This window comes from Branchiostoma belcheri, unplaced genomic scaffold (genome assembly GCF_001625305.1).
Source record: "Branchiostoma belcheri isolate BF01 breed outbred unplaced genomic scaffold, Haploidv18h27 scaffold132, whole genome shotgun sequence".
NCBI lineage: Eukaryota > Metazoa > Chordata > Leptocardii > Amphioxiformes > Branchiostomatidae > Branchiostoma > Branchiostoma belcheri.
In genome coordinates, this window is record NW_017802736.1 from 780,658 (window position 1) to 799,143 (window position 18,486).

Below are 18,486 nucleotides of genomic sequence, written 5' to 3' on the forward strand. Positions count from 1 at the left end.
GGCCGCCCCCTCCCCCTCTGTCTCGGCGCTCCCACGGCACGGTCTGTCCACTTCTCGCTCGTCCGGGCGTGTTTCCCGTTGGTTTCCAGCTTCATCGCTTCCTTCGGGGTTCTGAAGAGCTTGGGCTGATGTTGCCACATCTCGTCGTCATCACGATCGGACCTCGGCTGAAGGAACCGTAGAAGCGAAGTCTGTCTCGACATATTTGTTTTGCTTTGTCATCCACGAATTTCATGGCCGAATTTTGTCGACACCCGGGTTTTGACGATGTGACCTCGAAGATTATCGAAGTCAAGCGAAAACTGCACGAAAACAACATTTTCTCACATGACAAGCCCCCGAGGTAACTCCCAAAAAGCGTCGGAAAGTTCCGGAAGCGAGTTCGCGATGTTTTGGTCACATGACTATCAAGAAACCGGGGAACGAGAGGGAAGAGATCTCATGTCCAGTGTTGTAGTCGGGATCCGGAAGTTGGTGGGTAACGCGAAGTCGGCACTGCGCCGACACATAATTTTTCGGGCTTTAAAAACTGAAGTAAATCTAATTCTATCTCAAGAATTTCAAACAAGCAGTGCATCAAAGGTTTTTTATTATTTTATTCCATCAAAGCAATGTTGTACCTTTACCGTACTAATACTACAAAAATATTTAGGTGCACCGGTGCACCCACAGTCAAAAATCGGGTGCACCGATCCAGATTTGGGTGCACTAAGGTGCACATGCACCCATTATTTCGATCCCTGATATTGTATCAATAAAAACAATATTTGACATTAGTCACTGCAGTAAGACATCATTTTCTAGGTTATGCCAAATCATTTTTCACTCCAAATATTCTCAAACACAACCAGGGCCCATGACACTGCAGGGTTTCGAGTACTAGTATCCAAATCCAATGCAAGTTTGACTTTGAGTAAAAAAGTTTGAGTTTGACTTTGACTTTGAGTAAAAAATACATTTCTTATTATCTGCTGTGAAATGACATTAAAATACTAACATGGCTGAAAAGCCTTCTGGGTATTCTTCAACATTGAAATTGATGTGTCCATTTGCCCCAGATACATGTAACGTTATTAGTACTAGTAGTAGTAGACTAATCTGTAACATGTACATGGATTTTCATCACCACATTGTGGTTTTTACAGTGCTACTATTACTATACAACAAAATTTTCTTAATAATTGAGTCAAGGTTTGTATCTTTATGCCATCAATAATTTCTGCCACAGGATTTTTTCTTCAGGTTTTATCCTGACCAAAAATTCCCAATTTGTGCTTTGATATCAATGTGAAAATTATGTTCGTTTCTGCTAATTTTTTTACAAAATTACAGAGTAAGGAGGTTGAAGAAACAAAACTCAGATGGTCCCCCAGCTGAAGGGATATCCTTCCATCATATTGTACAGTTATTTTGCTGCAGAATTATTCCCTGAAAGAAATAGTCACTAGACTTGAGGTTGTGCAGCATAGAAATAAACTGGTGAGCTCCCTTAAGCCTTAACACTCCCAAATCCAATCGTACTGATCAGTGCTTGTTTGTCAGAATATTTTGTGTTCAAAATTGCAAATGACAAATACTCCCTGAGATGAGAATATCCATCAATATCTCTCATTGTTCTGTTCATATCAATATTACCTCTATGATAAAACATAATTATGATGATTCTGGTCAGCCCCTATTGTCAGTAAATCAGTTGACAGATATTGGTTGGCTAATCCACCGGACTAAAGCAGTAGTGGTGAACCATAAAAAGAACTCGTAGAGGTCTATTTTCCAGAGAGTGATCGCCCGTGACGCCAAGATCTTCATGCGTTCTGTCCATTTGGTGGAGGTTTTCAGCTGGTGGTTGCTAAGCGCGAGCACACAGCAGCGGGACATGTTGATGAAGGATGATGCGTTGGCGCGACAGTTCAGAGCGTGTTCGATACCCCGTAACAGGTCGTTTGTCTTGAAGAGGAGCAGCATTTGTCGTGGAACTCGGTTGAGGAGGTCCGAGATCTGCGGAATGAGCGTCGCGGCGTATCGTTTCACTTCGTCGTCCTCTCCCTCTGAGATGGGCGTCTTGTCGATACCCCTCGTCAGCGCGCCCCACGACCTGGCAGACACCATGCAGGCGAGCAGCCCGTACATGTCACCCGCTCCCAGGCGCTTGCTGTACTCTTTGATGCCCTCCACATCTGCAGCCAGGATGGCCTGCCAAAGTCGTGAATAGTCCAGCCGAAATTCGTCGGACAGTGTCTGGTACAAGCCATGATCCAACAGCACAATCTCTGTCCCAGAGTTCTCAGTCTTCCGCACCAGCACGTTCCCGGGGTGCGGATCACAGTGGATGAAACCCTGAACAAAGATCATCTCGCTGTACAGCTTCCCCAGGTTTCGTGTGACTTCATTCACGTCAATGTCGTTGTCCCGCATGTAGTCCTGATCGTTGATCTGTCCACCTTGGCAGAACTCCATAGTGAGCACCCTTTTGGTCGAAAGTTCCCAGTGGATCTTGGGCACTCTGAGATAGCTGTACTTCTTAAGAATCATCTCCACTTTCTCACAATTCTGACCTTCTTGAAGGAAGTCCAGCTCCCTTGGAAGATTTTTCTTTGCCTCGTCACACAACCACAGAAACTGAAACTCAGGAAACAGCCTGGCTACAATTCTGGCCAGTAATTCCATGGTGTTCAGATCCAGGTTGGACTGGCGTTGTACCTTGGGATGCTGCACTTTTATTGCCACTGACGTCCCGTCGTGTAGCGTGGCCCGGTGGACCTGGGCGAGCGAGGCGGCACCGAGAGGCTGCTCGTCAAACCAGTGAAAGATCTCACAAGTCTCCTTTCCGAGATCCTCTTTTATAACCTGGTGTACCTCTTCTAGTGAAGATTGTGGTGCCTTGCTGTGAAGTGTCTTCATAGTCTGCACATATTCCCGGGGCAATAGATAGTCTAAAGCCCCGATGTGCTGTCCAACCTTGATGTAACAGCCACGGTTGACACAGCACAGCTGGTACAGTCGCTCAGCAGACCTTAGGTGACAAGCTGACTTCAGCTGTACGTATTCCTCCGTCCCTACTGCCGCATTGGAAAGGGTGTTCTTGTAGTCCACTGCGATCCTGGCCACGGTTGCGAAGGCTCTGCTCATTCTCACCAGACCCACGGCACTGTCCACAGGGTCCCAGCTATTGTAGTGTAACCAGAAGGCTGACGTCCCCAACAGGCCGCCTGATGCACCGTACTTCAGTATACGGACAACCAGCATTTTCTTTCTTGCAGCACGTGTGTGTGCAGAAATTTTCAACGTTACGCAAGATCTAGACTTTACGGTTACGCAAGGTCAGCGTTGCCGGCCCCATTGACAATATTTTCGATCTCAGTCAAGAATACAAGACAGCTTTTTAGCACCCATACCTTGTGTAAAATTTGCTGAGCCATCTGGACGGGATAGCAAGTTCTGTTCGCATCCAAAAGATCTCAACGTCTGTTCGGTAGCCATGTTTGCCTCATGTTTGACCTACATCACAATCTGAATCCGGAAACTCGGACGATTACATTTTCGAAAGGGGTTATTGGGCCTACTTATAATTCCATATTGATAAAGTATTGAAATAAAAGATTTAAAAAACGCAGTATCAATTAATACTTCTAACAGCAAATTGAATTTCTTAGTGTTACAAAACGTCACATAACGAGTTGAATTTTAAAATCCATTTCAACATTTCGAAATAAAAAATAGTTCTCCTGTATGTATTTGCATTTGCATTTGCCCTGGAAATGCAGGCGATTGCATTCTGTAGTAGGGGTATGGCGTTAATTTTAACACACTTTTGTTTAAACTTAGACCATTCTTAGTATATCAATATGTCATATTATTCTTAATATATTAATATGTCTAAATAATACAGACTATTTCACTTAGACAGTTTCTATCAGATGGAACATTTAAACGGTTTTAAGATGGGGACTAAATATATCCCCCTGTATAGAACTAGTAGTATATTCTCGGCAAGTACTTGCCAAGATGGCGGCGGTGAGGAGTGTTTTCCGAGTGCGTGGGTTGTTGCAGCACTGTTTGTACCGTAATTCTGCGTCGTTTGCCGTTAGAAACGTGCATGCTGGTTCCAACAAGATACCGAGACAAGGCAGGGTGCGTATTAGCTCCTGATGTGTCCACTAAGTTCCTTTTCCGTTTGGTCAAGATCTGAGTGTCGTCGTAGGTGACCGAAAAATCCTACAGACTTAAGTTACCCTTGCCTTCCATATTTTGTCTGCGTCACCACGTTGTATCATTCGTTTTTACCAAGGAGGTTAAATACAATTAACCTCCTTGCTTTAACTAACTTTGCCGCAATGGTCTCTAGCTAATTAATGTGCTAGATGGTATCAAGGTAACGTTATAATAAAATGGGATATTGAGGTTAAGGTTAAACATTGTGTTCCGCCAGTTATGGACACGATAGAGGATCCGGACAGCGATAAGATGTTCAATTATCCTATTATGTACCAGTCGAACCGCAGGTCACCGTAGAACGCGTTATTCTCTAAGATACGGCATTTGCCGGGTCACGATTTGACCCCGTTGCATGGGTGTAAACAACTGCCTATAGTGTAACAAAAATACCTCAGACCTACATAATGTTTATACTTTTTCATACCTGCAGGCTTTGCCGTGTACAACCAGGTAGATATTTCGTGCATTGCAAAATAACAGCTAGCGCTACGGCCTTCCAAACATTAGCAATTTTTGGTCACTTTATTTGTGCTTGTCTTTTTTGCTGTTCAACTGGATCCCATTAGCTAATACCACAGTGTGATAGCCCACTTCTTCGCCTTTACATTGATGCCAAAGACCCCTGGTAAATTTTATGGCAAACGGGTTTGCCCCCAAAAAAACTGTGACGATGCGCACATCGTGGTGGTCAACTTTTAGCCCAGTTGTAAGCTACTGACACACACCATCCTGAGTTTCCGCTACATTTTGATACATTTCGCGTAATGTCATAAGATTCGTTTCTTGGTATGGGAAACTGTATGAATGTGGCTACCACATGCAATATAATAAGTGGTATGATACCATTCAAGTATATACAAAAAGAGGAATTTAATACAAGGTTCTGACCATTCAAAAATCGTCAAATTTGAAGCAAATCGGTTTCGAACTCTTGCGTTCGATCCATGGAACCAAGGCAGCGCGTTCCATTTTTCGCGCCGCCAACAATGTTGCAACTTTCAACCGCTGGTTGCGAAAGTTCATGAAAAGAAGGAATCAAGTTTTTTCATTACAAACAGACTTTACGAAACCCATTCCAAGTCAGACTTATATCATGAAGACGCTAGAGAAAGTGGGATTCATGTGCAACTATACCAATGTCAGCACATATGCCCGATGTTTGTATATTTACAGTAACAGGTCATAGTGTCCGATTTCTCCTTCAAAAATTAGGTCATGACAAATCAACCTGTTGTTGTATTTGTTCATGCCCAAATTCCTTCTCTTCTGTTTTCATCCGTAAAGTGGGTATCGTTTTGAAGCATACTATTTGGTCGATATTCTTTCACTTTCATTTTTGTTGTATGTAACTTTTAACAGAACATTTTTAAAGGCAAAGAAACTGTAAAGAAATTACACTTTTTCTCAATGTCGAGCTGAAATACACATTGTGCAACTTCAAAACTAAGTACACAGGTGTCAAGCCAACATAACTATATTTCATCCATATCTGACATTACAGGTGTATTGGTTAGAACTAGTTGCAAAAGCTTGCGATTCGAACAAACATCGTCGAGAATTCGACTGAATAAGCCCAACTTACTATCGGTTACTATATTGTAACAACTACAGGATCCCAAAAGAAACAACACACGATAGATGAGGGAGGGTCTATACTTTATTAAACAATACACCAAATCGACGATGAAATAGGGCAAACGGGTTTGCCCCCAAAAAAAACTAAAGGGTACCTATCTCGAGTGGAATCATCTCCATCAAACACGGTCAACTTTGAAACCTCGTTTCTCCAACAAACACCACCGGTAATGTACATCTACAACCTTGAGCGTGACGCCGTATGACAAGGAAACATTTACGCAAAGCGAAGTTACAAGCAAAAAAGTAAACAGTAGCAAACTCTCGCGGATTCTCGCGGATCACATTACCTTGGAAAAGAAGCGCGAGATTTAAACGAGATCTTAGAGAGAGCTGCGCAGAACCGATGCGCATAGCGGTCTGCGGTTCGACTGGTACTGTGAATAATTAGAGTTAATGACCCGCGTCAAGGTGTATATGGTGTGATCAAGGAGGTTGATTTTTTACCTGGTTGATGGGTCCAAACCAGCGAACATTATGCAAATTGGGGGTAATTAGCATGTCAACATGAAGTTGATACTTCACACCTGAGGCAAACATCCTTGAAAGGGCAGTAATCCTGTTCTCCCTCCTTTTGATTTTTATACCTCCTTGGTGTGATACAGCCATGGTGACTCTGTACCCCGTTAGTATGTATAGGGCTTATTCACCACAGATTGTCACGTGACTTTCCCCCAAGCCAACGAGCATTGTCGGCCATGATGTGGTCCAGCATGGTGCCTATCGCTGTGGTACGCTATGCAAACTCTTGGCGATAGTTGATACTATGTAGTTGTACGCTTCCAGACTCTTAAGGGTTTGAACCGATTCTATGTGTAAAAACTTCTGCCCAGTACCAATATATGGAGCTAAGTCAATGAGCTCCGCTGGCAGTAGACACCGTCTCGATCAAATTCAAACTGATTAAAACTCAATAGGAACAGGTCAATCCCAACAGATTTTATTTTGTTCCGGTAACGAGAGGTACGAGTGGTGGTAAACTCTTCGTGTAATCGGAGAAAGGACAGTTTACCTAACGTTTGTCGGCAGTTTCAACGCTTGGAAATTTGCTGTAGAGATGCACCCTAAAATGGCGTCGTACTGTGTGGACTCGTACAGGACGTGAGGGGTGATGATGTCATGATGACGTGTATTGAATAAGCTCTATACACTGGTTACCGAGTGGTGGGGCACCCCATTCACCAGATTCCACTTTTGCCAGGCCGGCCCTCATCCAACGGACCGGCCTCAAATGTTTAGTGTCCCTGGCTCCGCAACGCACTCACCTGCCGGGCCGGGGATAGAACCCTAAACACAACCCCGCCTCGGAGGGAATAACTATACAAACCCTTGGCGATCAGCAGCCATGTTGGATTCATGCGAGCTGAACAGGCCAGACCATGAATTTAAAAGTGATTATGTCAACATATGTACAGATTGATGTGAGGGGTCAAGTTGAAGTCGAAAATAATTCTCGTAAAATCCAGACAGTAAAATTTAACACCCCTGACCAGTCCAGATTTGATTGACACCCCATCCAATCCAGATGTGACACCCTGTCCAATCCAAAATAGCTTATCTAAAAGAATTTGGTTGAATATTCCCAAACAAAAACAAGGGAAAATGGGAAAAAGCATATAAAAATGATGTACATTTGTGCAAGTTTGTTCATTTTATCCAGCAAATGAGTTCCCAGACCCTAGACCTTGAGGAAGACAAGCCACAGTTTCCTGGTTCCAGGTCAGAGTTCACCAAGAAGCTGGAGTTCATCACCCCTGACGTGTACAATGGCATCCCTGTGTACAGAGTACTGGACAGACAAGGGAAGATCATTGAGGCTGACCAGGACCCAAAGGTTTGTTCTCAACTTGCTCACGACTGGAAAGGGTTTCTGCAACAGTCAGTTGGAAGGGACGCTAAGCAACACAAAGTCCTGTATTGGAGTAAGGCCATACTAACTGGTACGCCTCTTATCTGGGTGGATCTACTGTATGGTATTACTTAATAATTAATCCAGTCTTTCCCAGCGTGTTTTGTAAACTGAAGTTTTTACACCTCTAGGTTTTAGTGTATGCATGAAGGTATTGTTTTGTGTATGTTTGTATGCGTTTGTAGGTATATGAATACAATAGAGGGGCAGGAAGAAGGGGGGGGTAGATTATATAAACGGCAGACTGATTTAAGGTGATAGTCTAAATGGTCCACCCACATAGTGTATTTTTTTTATTTATTAACTCTACCTGCTTTGAAGTAGGTATGCAAAAAATAGGATTTCAATCCGTCTGTTTCTTTTTTTCAAATCTAAAAACGCAGTTGTCAAAGGAAGCAGTTTATGACATGTACCACAAGATGACTCTGTTGAACACCATGGACCGTATCCTGTACGAGTCCCAGAGACAAGGGAGAATCTCTTTCTACATGACCAACTACGGGGAGGAGGCCACTCACATGGGCAGTGCTGCGGCTCTTAACCCTGGGGACATTGTGTTTGGACAGTATAGGGAAGCAGGTATGGAACTTTTCTTATAACATTCTATTTAGTTGGTCAGGGTCATGCTCATATCCAGAGGGGGTTCGGAAGGTTCTGAAGACCCCCCCAAAAGATCCACTTGTTGGTCCACTTTTTATGTATGTAAAGGTCCAAGATATTGAAAAGAGCTTGAAAAGATGGATTAGAATCGTAGAAAAACTGCTCCCTTTGTCAAATAAAAATTATCTCTGATTTTTTTCTTGGAAATCCTCTCAAAAACGCACGAAATGCCATTTTAGAAGGTTCATTTTTCAAAATTTTCCAGAGGAGCATGCCCCCGGACCCCCCTAGGATTAGGAACCAGTGTTTCCGCCAGAGGGCCGTCTACCCGTCATATGACGGCCTGGTGTCGTTTTGGACGGCCTGAACTCGGACAGAGGCCGTCCTCTTAAAAATTTGGAGACTCGGAAAAATCAGAGAAATTGACAGTCTTTGTTTTGTTGCTGTAGACGAGGACGCCGTCCAAGGCAAGAAAGACGCACGTTGTTTGTTTTGCTATTGTTATCATGCTGACGAACAATTGATGTCGGCGCCTTTCGCATACGTTAATCTCATTAAAACCCGTTTTTCAAGTCTCCATCCGGTAAAATGTATCCACGAACATTTTTCCTCGAACAGAATCATTTCGGATGTGAAAATTCTCTTTTGGGAGTTACGTTTTTGTTTTTGATGGTCTTGTAGCGGGCGGGTTGCATGAAAATCCACGCCGCAGTTCGCTATCCACGCCGCGATTCGCTAACACTTCCGGCTTGCTTGAATACGCAAAAGGCACCACAAATCGGCATATGGATGCATACATTTTCCCAAAAATTCTTCATAATGAATTTCTTTAATGGAATGTTACTAATTAGCGGTAGAAACACCGTAGAAAGTAGCGTAGTGTAACTCTCTTCGCCAACAAACAAATTCTACAGCTATGCCGGCAAAGATGGCTCTATCCAATCAGAGCATATGAGGTCAACCAATCAGAGCGTAGAGTTCACGCTGCTACTTACATATTAATGACAAAATGGTGCATATTTCCTTTTCCGGCGAGGTTGAGAATGCGCGCTGCAAGTTTATTTTTCCGGCTTTTGACGCCGATTTTTCGCACGCTACGATCACACTACCATTTGACACTGTACTGGAGACAACAGATGAGTGATCATATTACAATCAAGGAGCATTTTTGTTGAATGAAACAGCAATGAAAGCTACGATGCAGCCAATTATTTTTCAAAATTTGTCTCGTGTATGAGAGGTAAGATGACGTTTCTTTACATGTTTTGATGTATTTTTGGCTTGATATTAACTAGTAATTCGTAGCGGAAATGTACGGAAGAAGTACGAGTACGAACAAAGCAAGGCTCTTCACTATTAAAAATCCGGCTAGGGCGGGCGCTACCGGATTAATGATGCCGATGTTTGGAGTTTTGCAGCAGAGTTTTGCAACAGTATAATTTCCTGACGATACGTTTGCCATCTGTAACAGTGTTTTTATGTCAATACAAAAAAATGTGGAATGCTTGTGGACAGTTTCAACTTGTAAACAAGTGTAAACAAATGCCCCGCCCCCTCAGTTAAGTTTTGCGACGTGTTCCCTAAGTTAATTATTTTTCGCGACCCGGCCCTTCCCAACTGGACGGCCTCTCAGCTGCAGTCTGGCGGAAACACTGCTAGGAACCTCGCCCCTTTGATGCTCACCTCACGCCTACAGGACTCGAGGTCCCCTCAAGCAGTGGGAAGAACCCCCCATTCAAAATCCAGGCTACGGGCATGAGGGTCTTATTATGTTAAGAACAAATAAGGTTAACGACCAGCAGAAGGCACCCTGCCTGTGGTAACTGTTTTGATTTCTCTGAGTAACAAATAGGGCCAGGGGCAGGTCACCGTGGTTACTGGTGGTGTTTGATTTCCCCATGTAACACGCTAACCTTGCACTGACATGCTAACCTGTAACAGGCATGCTAACCTGTAACAGACATGCTAACCTGGAATAGACATGCTAACCTGGAACAGACATGCTAACCTGGAACAGACATGCTAACCTGGAACAGACATGCTAACCTGGAACAGACATGCTAACATGGAACAGACATGCTAACCTGGAACAGACACGCTAACCTGGAACAGACATGCTAACCTGGAACAGACATGCTAACCTGGAACAGACATGCTAACCTGAAACAGACATGCTAACTTGAAACTGACATGCTAACCTGGAACAGACATGCTAACCTGGAACAGGCATGCTAACCTGGAACAGACATGCTAACCTGAAACAGACATGCTAACCTGGAACAGACATGCTAACCTGTAGCAGACATGCTAACCTGGAACAGGCATGCTAACCTGGAACAGACATGCTAACCATTAAACAGACATGCTAACCTGAAACAGACATGCCAACCTGAAACAGACATGCTAACCTGTAACAGACATGCTAACCTGGAACAGACATGCTAACCTGGAACAGACATGCTAACCTGGAACAGACATGCTAACCCGGAACAGACATGCTAACCCAGAACAGACATGAAACCTGAAATAGATATGCTAACCTGTAACAGACATGCTAACCCAGAACAGACATGAAACCTGAAATAGACATGCTAAGCTGAAACAGACATGCTAACCTGAAACAGACATGCTAACCTGAAATAGACATACTAACCTGTAACAGACATGCTACCCTGAAACAGACATGCTAACCTGGAACAGACATGCTAACCTGTAACAGACATGCTAACCTGAAACAGACATGCTAACCTGGAACAGACATGCTAACCCGGAACAGACATGCAAACCTGAAACAGACGTGCTAACCTGAAACATACATGTTAACCTGTAACAGACTTGCTAACCTGTAACACACATGCTAACCTGGAACACACGTGCTAACCTGTAACAGATATGCTAAGCTGAAAGTGACATGATAAGCTGAAACTGACATGCTAAGCTGAAACTGACATGCTAACCTGTAACAGACATGCTAACCTGTAACAGACATGATAACCTGTAACAGACATGCTAACCTGTAACAGATATGCTAAGCTGAAAGTGACGTGCTAAGCTGAAACTGACATGCTAAGCTGAAACTGACATGCTAACCTGTAACAGACATGCTAACCTGGAACTGACACGCTAACCTGTAACAGGCATACTAACCTGGAACAGACATGCTAACCTGGAACAGACATGCTAACCTGGAACAGACATGCTAACCTGGAACAGACATGCTAACCTGGAACTGACATGCTAACCTGGAACAGACAATTGCTAACCTGAAACTGACATGCTAATCTGGAACAGACATGCTAACCTGGAACATAACCTGTAATAATTAGAACAGATGTATAGCTAGAAAAGCACATTAGTATAAACACAAGGCTACTTCGTGTTTATCATAATTCCATAGCTGTTCAGAGTCAATTAAGAGATCATGACTGTGATATTGATTCTGCTTTTCAGAAAAGCAATCAAAACATTTTAACATGTGAAAGAATTTGATACGGTAAAACTTCAAACTTTTGCAGTGGTTTTATTTTCTTGGTGACTGACTCTACCACAAAGTCATGATAGCAAGAATGTGCATTTCCAATGTGCAATGTATAATTTTGACTACTGTACTATGGAATTGTTTTTTTTAAATCCAATTTTAACGTCATTTTCCCTCAAATGGGGGTTTGACGTGCTTGCATCAAATGCAAGTCTTTTTTTTTTTTTTGAGCAAGATTTTTATGGCTGGATGCCCTTCCTAACGCCAACCCAAACCCTAGTAGGGCCCAGGATTCCTCTAACTGAGGGTACTACATGTAAAGTGCCTTTCCCAAGGGCACAACGTCTGAGTGCCTTTCCCAAGGGCACAACGTCTGGGTGTATGTCTGGGTCCAACCCTGGGGATTGAACCTGGGTCTCCTTGCTTGACAGTCGGATGCTCTATCCACTACACCACACAGACGCCACAATTTTCAACAACAAACTTGAAATACAAACTCTTCCTTTCCCTTCCTACCATGAAATCAAGCCACCACTAAAGTAGATGACTGTGCTTGTTGGCAGGTGTGTTGATGTACCGAGGGTTCACGCTGGACCAGTTCATGAACCAGTGTTACGGTAATGCCGAGGATGCAGGAAGAGGCCGTCAGATGCCTGTTCACTACGGGTCCAAGGACCTGAACTTTGTCACCATTTCATCACCACTAGGAACCCAGATGCCCCAAGGTAAACAAAGATTTTGACATGGAAATATATGTATAAACTAGAGAAGTAACATTTGCAAAGCAAATGCATGATGTTTACAATGTATCTTTGGACATGGTCTGCTCTGTTAATTCTTACTCAAACACATTCACATACATGTACTACTAGTGTATGGTGACAGGAGCAGAGCAGACCATGAAATTGCAACAGTATGTAACCCAACACCAGTCACCATGGTGACAGATGTCAACAAATCATGTCATTGGTCAGGTCATAGGTCACTGGAGAAGAAGCAGAGGAAGAAACTGAGCAAAAACAATATGTTTTCCTTCGGTAAACATATATTTAGTTGGGCCTAGGAAAAAAAAATCATCATCTGGCCAACTATTCCAAACGCCTTTTGGGGTGGGCCAGAGGGCTGCACAGGAAAATGTTCAGTTGGAGTGATGGAAAACAATGTCAAATCATTTTTCAAGACTTTTTTGTTCTCATTTTTATTGAACAATCATGTACATACCAACTGTAAGAGAACAAAATTATTGAGCTGTAAATATAAAGTTCAAAATGTGACAGACACAAGTGAATTAAGATATCTCAGTAGGAACAGAAGACCTGTTTTTTATTGCTTTTGATTAGTGAATCTTTATTCTATATAAAAATGTAGTGGTCACCTGTCCATAGTGGTCAAATTTGCGCAGTCCCATGAGTGACCACGATGGACAGTTTTAACTGTATCAACATGTTTCTTAATGACATATAATTATAGTGACATACAAAAACGTACAATGAAATTGGTAAAAAATATCATAGATGTGATCAACTGAAATCAAGATTCCACTTTTCACTTTTTCTGAATTTGGCCACTGTTAATTTTCTTGTGTCTTTCCTAGCATCTGGAGCAGCCTATGCGCTGAAGAGGTCTGGAAAGAGACTGTGTGTGATCTGTTATTTTGGGGACGGAGCTGCCAGTGAGGGAGACGCCCATGCAGCCTTCAACTTTGCTGCGACTCTGGAATGCCCTATCATCTTCTTCTGGTGGGTGTGTTATACAGTGTCACTCACACACAAGTGTTTACATATCTTAAAACAAGAAATCAGAGATTACACCTTTGTGATATATTACAGCTTTTCATTAAGGCTTTTATGGTGTGGTGATAATATTGTGTTTCTTCTCCTTCTTCTTCTCCTGCCATTTCGTTAGATGGATTCAATTTCTTCATTTTTGGGCCAAATGACATGAAATTTGGCATGAAGGTAGAGTGGCCAAATACCCCCAGGCTTTTTTTTTCATTTTCTGGATACAGGCTTTTAGAATTGTTTTATTTGTTTTTTGGGGGGCCATTTTCTGACAAAATCTGTACATTTGGGGTCCTGGAGGTCTAGTACTACACCCAAATCATCTGAAATTTAGTATGGGTATGCTTTATATATCTACCAACAGCAATTCATTTTAATTTTTGGCATACTCTCCCTAAACTTGTTTAATTTGGGACTTTTTGCCTGTTTACAGATCACAACTAAGTATAGTTGGGGGGTTGAGTCATCAGAATGGCATGCAGAGCAAGAGCCAATAGGAATGCAGCTTTCCTCTATTCTTCTTGCTGATTGGCTGTTGGGATTCCAACAGTCTTCCAACAGTTAATTGGGTTAACTGCATTAACACCTGCACAAAGCCATACCGTATTGACAGTATGAACTGCATTCAAGTGTTTTGGTAGGTACATTGTATGCCAAACTTTCCTGCTCCACCATTTCAATGTGGGGCATAAACACTTTTTTATCTTGAAAATCAACAGTTTGCATTATTCAAATGAAAATCCTAACCAATAATGTAGGAGATAGCCATCCAACTGTTGTATTCTTAGTTATATGTTACTTCATACTATAGTTATATCAATGTAAAGCATTGTTTTCCCATGTGTTTCTCCTTCTTTCCTTGCCATGTGGTAAAATGAGTCAATTTTGGGGCCAAATGACCTGACATTTGCAGAAGGCGTTGATAGATTACATTGCTGCATGGAGGTATAGACTGTTGGAACACTTCACATTTTGGACAGGGGTGATTTAAGAACAATCCATTTGTGCGGTAGGGAGGCCCATTTTTGGTATGGGGGATATGTGGCTCAAAAGCAAATGTCGGCCTCTCTTAGTTTTTAAATTTTTTTTGTTTAATTCATTATTGTTGTTATTATTACAGTAACTGTGCATTCTTATTACTGTGCATCTTCTCACTTGGACTCCATTTGTACCCACTTGTGACCAACAAACTCCTGGCTAGATTCTGGAACCAAAGTTGGTCTCACCTTTTGTGGTCTGTGGTTATGTGATTTCCCCCCACTTGTACAAACATGCACAAATAGATATGCGTCAAACAATACCTCCCTACACAGGGGTAAACATACATCATATACCTCTGAATGTAGGACTATTGAAGCAGAGTTTCTTTTTAGAAGGGTAAAGTTAGGAACATGATTAAACCTGTATTATCATAGCTTGGTTTTCTTGGAAAAATCCAAAGTACAAGAAATCAAATTGGTGTGGCTTGAAAGGTGGATTCCATTCAACAAAATTGTTCGAAACATTCTCTTTGTGTAATATTGACATGTTAATTTCTCTATCTGTCCAGTCGGAACAATGGATACGCCATCTCTACACCCACTTCTGAGCAGTACAGGGGGGATGGGATAGGTAGGAAATGTTTCATTCTTTATTTCTGTGACACTTCGGCTACATGTAGTTTCTTTTTGTTATGTGGCATGTGCCTTCATGCGTATGTCAGTTATGATTTGGGCTGTATACTTCATCTTAAGTTTCATGGGTTTATATACATGTACGTGTACAAATGTAGGTACAGTATGTTGATCTTTGATATTTGCTGTTGCCACCTATGAAGTATGAAAGAAATAATGGTGATTGTTTTTGAACAGTATGATAAGAGTGAAATTTTTCTGGTGTACATGGAGGTACATGTAATTTTCAATGTTACCTGCACCAGCACAGGTATGCAGAAAAAAGGATTTCAAGCCCTGGGAAGCAAGAATTTTAGTTGCAAACAACCTGAAAACTACCAGTCTCCACAAACAATGCCTGGTCAACATGGCAACAATATATTGTGAATTTTTAAACGTTTTTAAAAAAACACAGGGCAGTATAAATATGTTAATGCAGTCACTGCAGCCAGTTAAATGTGATTTAACTGTTGTTGAATGTTTCTGTCAGCTGCGAGAGGACCGAGTTACGGGATGGCGACTCTGCGTGTGGACGGGAACGATGCGTTTGCGGTGTACAATGCCGTGAAAGCTGCTCGGGAACTCGCTGTGAATGAAAACAGACCGGTTCTCATAGAGGCCATGACATACAGGTAAGAGTTTATTTTGTTTTTTTTTTGTTTGTTTATTTCAGGAACCTCCAATTAGGGACAATACACCACTACTCTTCCTTCCTGGAGTCCTCTTACATACATTTTAAACTACAAACATCATAACAACTTTTTACATTAACCATTTAACAATGAATGTCGGACGACTCGGACCATTACCAACTCGGCCCAGACAACTCGGCCCATCCACCTGGTCAACTCGTCGTCGTCGCTCTCCGGTACACTGAATGACTTTTTGGATCCCGTTTTAACGTTATAGGTGGTGGGCCGAGTTGACCAGGGCGGTGGGCCGAGTTGACCAAATTTGAGATGGGCCGAGTTGGTAATGGTCCGAGTCGTCCTGATTCCTTTAACAATACTAATAATATAGTAAGCTTCATTAAAGTAACTTCTGTACATTTACCATCAATTATTATTATTATTACTAACGTCAAATAATAATATTACGATTATACAAGTTACAAGTTGTTAAAGATTTATTTGTTTGTTTATGGAGTATTCAAATCAGCCTGCTGGCCACTTTTCTTTGAGATCATGAGGCAAGAGGTCGAGTCCTATAAACTGTAATTTCAAGGTGGCAAAACAATATTATGGATAAGAAAAATCTGTCTGATATTGACTGCCATTATTGACTGATATTGACTGCTATTTATTAGCACAGTTTCTTCATCATTTCATATTTGGTGTTTGAAATACTAGGCTCACAAACAAGCCACCTGAGTCTTTTTGCCTTCGACAGAAGGCTATGAAATCGTTTTGGCACTGTTTGGCAGATTATGCACAATAAAGTTTTAAGGCATGGTCCGAGGTTCACGATTTTTGGTAGGCAGGTCAGGGCTCGTGACTGCGACTGATTTGGTCGCATATGCGCCCAAAATTTTGACGGTGCAACTACATTTGAAATCACGGTCGCACGGTGCGCCAATAAAAATTTTAGCCTACATTGTAGATAATAGCAGAACCCGCTACGCCAATTTTCCCCCGCTAATTTTCACTACAACGTAGCGGCATTGTGACTGTATTTCTTTGTTCAAGAATGCCAGATCAATGTGAAAAATGTTTTTTTAGCGCAGTAACGCATGTGCCGGGCCTCCTAGGAGAACGGGGGCGGGTCCTCTTGGCTCTTTGCAACTTCTGTTGCCGCCCTTCTGTGAGTGACAGCGGCTCTAGACACTGGTGCCAGAGTGTCTGGGCGAGTCCAGGCAAGAGATGTCCCACCCCCGTCCAAGTGTCGGCTTTTCCTTTGGGACGCCATATATGGGCTGGCCTATTTAACAATTCCCACGATGTAAGTTGGCCGCCCGCCCAACATCCAGCCGGCTCCCGAAAAGAGGAGGGGCCTCTAAAGCCCACAGCGGCAAATTTGCGTTGGTAACTTACTATTAGCTCGGTATCCAGTGTCTATGAAAATTGTCTATGAACAAGGGAGTTCACCCAATGGATCCGTTCATAGTTTAAACAAGTAACTATAAATTATTTGCTCTTTTGTCAAATTTTTGCCATTTTTCTTTACCGGTGTCTGTGATCTTTGTGACACACGTGGGTTTTCCTCCCACATATGCGTCAGTGCTGTGCCATGCCGATTTCATGCTCTTAGTTACTCTGCGATCTATGTCAACATACTGCCTGTAATCATGTCAGCATCAAAGCTTGGTAATAACAACAAAGCCACGTGTAGAATCACATCATACTTCGGCCCAGTTTTGCAGAACAGAAATGGCACAAAGGAGATTAAAAAGTGCCTCATAATGATTTTAGCCTGTGCTCCTAACTTTTTATGGTTAGGAGCACAGTGCTCCTAGGTCAAAAAGTTAATTTTGAGCCCTGCAGGTTGTCTTAGTGATGGGCATTGTCAAGGCCAAAAATGGGCTTTGTGGGGGGTTCTTACGTGACTGGAGCTGACCTTTTGTGTTTGCGTTTTTCGTCGTACTCCAGATAACTCAGGAATCCTTAAATGTTTGTCCATGATTTTTAGTGGGCAAGTCGCCGTTGAGAATACGGAGGGCAAGTTCGGATATGGGCCTCGTGGGGGGTTCCCATGTCATTGAACTTGACCTTTTGTGTTGGTCATTATTGTTGTTAGCAGGATAATTCGAGAATCTGCAAATGGATGTTCACGATTTTTTGTGAGCAAGTTACCATTGACGTATAGCAAGATCAAGTTCGGAAATGGGCATTGTGGGAGGTCCGTACGTTACTGTAGTAACACTGGTCACTTTAGATTTGGAAAAGACACCAGCAACCCCAAGTATGAAATTCCAGGCAGTTAGCATTATGGAATTATTACTCCGTGAAGGAGGTCAGGACCTCCGGACGGAGTGTTGTGAACGGCTGATTTTTCATGTTCGCAGTCAAAACACTGGGTTCTCTTTGTGTAATCGGCACGCAATTTTATACGCCGTCTGCGGGCATGCCCGTGTTGATGCACGAATGTGTATTTTTGCCGTTGCTGCTTTCGCGGTCAATGTAATATTGCAGACGCACCCCTACAATTACGAGGCGAATTGGAATGGTCCAGAAAAACGCGTTGTTTGGAATAGCAGTGGGGGGGTGAACGTTCATGCAG

The 18,486-nt window shown here is 42.6% G+C and overlaps 3 protein-coding genes across 4 annotated transcripts in view; 1 reads left to right on the plus strand and 2 right to left on the minus strand.

Annotated features, from left to right (window-relative positions):
* LOC109464126 (exosome complex component RRP46-like) overlaps window positions 1–3,524 on the minus strand; it is a 23,203-nt gene extending 19,679 nt beyond the window's left edge. The window contains exon 1 of the mRNA XM_019761061.1: window positions 3,396–3,524. Within this exon, the coding sequence (XP_019616620.1) occupies window positions 3,396–3,480 (85 nt within the window). The 5' untranslated portion in view covers window positions 3,481–3,524. The remainder of the gene's footprint in view (window positions 1–3,395) is intronic.
* On the minus strand, window positions 766–3,399 carry LOC109464124 (uncharacterized aarF domain-containing protein kinase 1-like). The gene has a single exon (XM_019761060.1). It carries the CDS (start codon window positions 3,244–3,246, stop codon window positions 1,690–1,692), a length of 1,557 nt encoding a protein of 518 aa, XP_019616619.1. The 5' UTR covers window positions 3,247–3,399; the 3' UTR covers window positions 766–1,689.
* A 464-nt stretch (window positions 3,525–3,988) lies between the features above and the next one.
* LOC109464127 (2-oxoisovalerate dehydrogenase subunit alpha, mitochondrial-like) overlaps window positions 3,989–18,486 on the plus strand; it is a 23,227-nt gene continuing 8,729 nt past the window's right edge. Inside the window, exons 1-7 of one of the 2 annotated variants that reach the window (XM_019761062.1) lie at window positions 3,989–4,131; window positions 7,511–7,684; window positions 8,143–8,338; window positions 12,401–12,562; window positions 13,432–13,576; window positions 15,168–15,229; window positions 15,761–15,902. In XM_019761062.1, coding sequence (XP_019616621.1) covers window positions 4,006–4,131; window positions 7,511–7,684; window positions 8,143–8,338; window positions 12,401–12,562; window positions 13,432–13,576; window positions 15,168–15,229; window positions 15,761–15,902 — 1,007 coding nt within the window. In that variant the 5' untranslated portion in view covers window positions 3,989–4,005. Of the gene's footprint in view, window positions 4,149–7,510; window positions 7,685–8,142; window positions 8,339–12,400; window positions 12,563–13,431; window positions 13,577–15,167; window positions 15,230–15,760; window positions 15,903–18,486 lie in introns of both variants that reach the window. The other variant, XM_019761063.1, reaches the window with a different exon arrangement.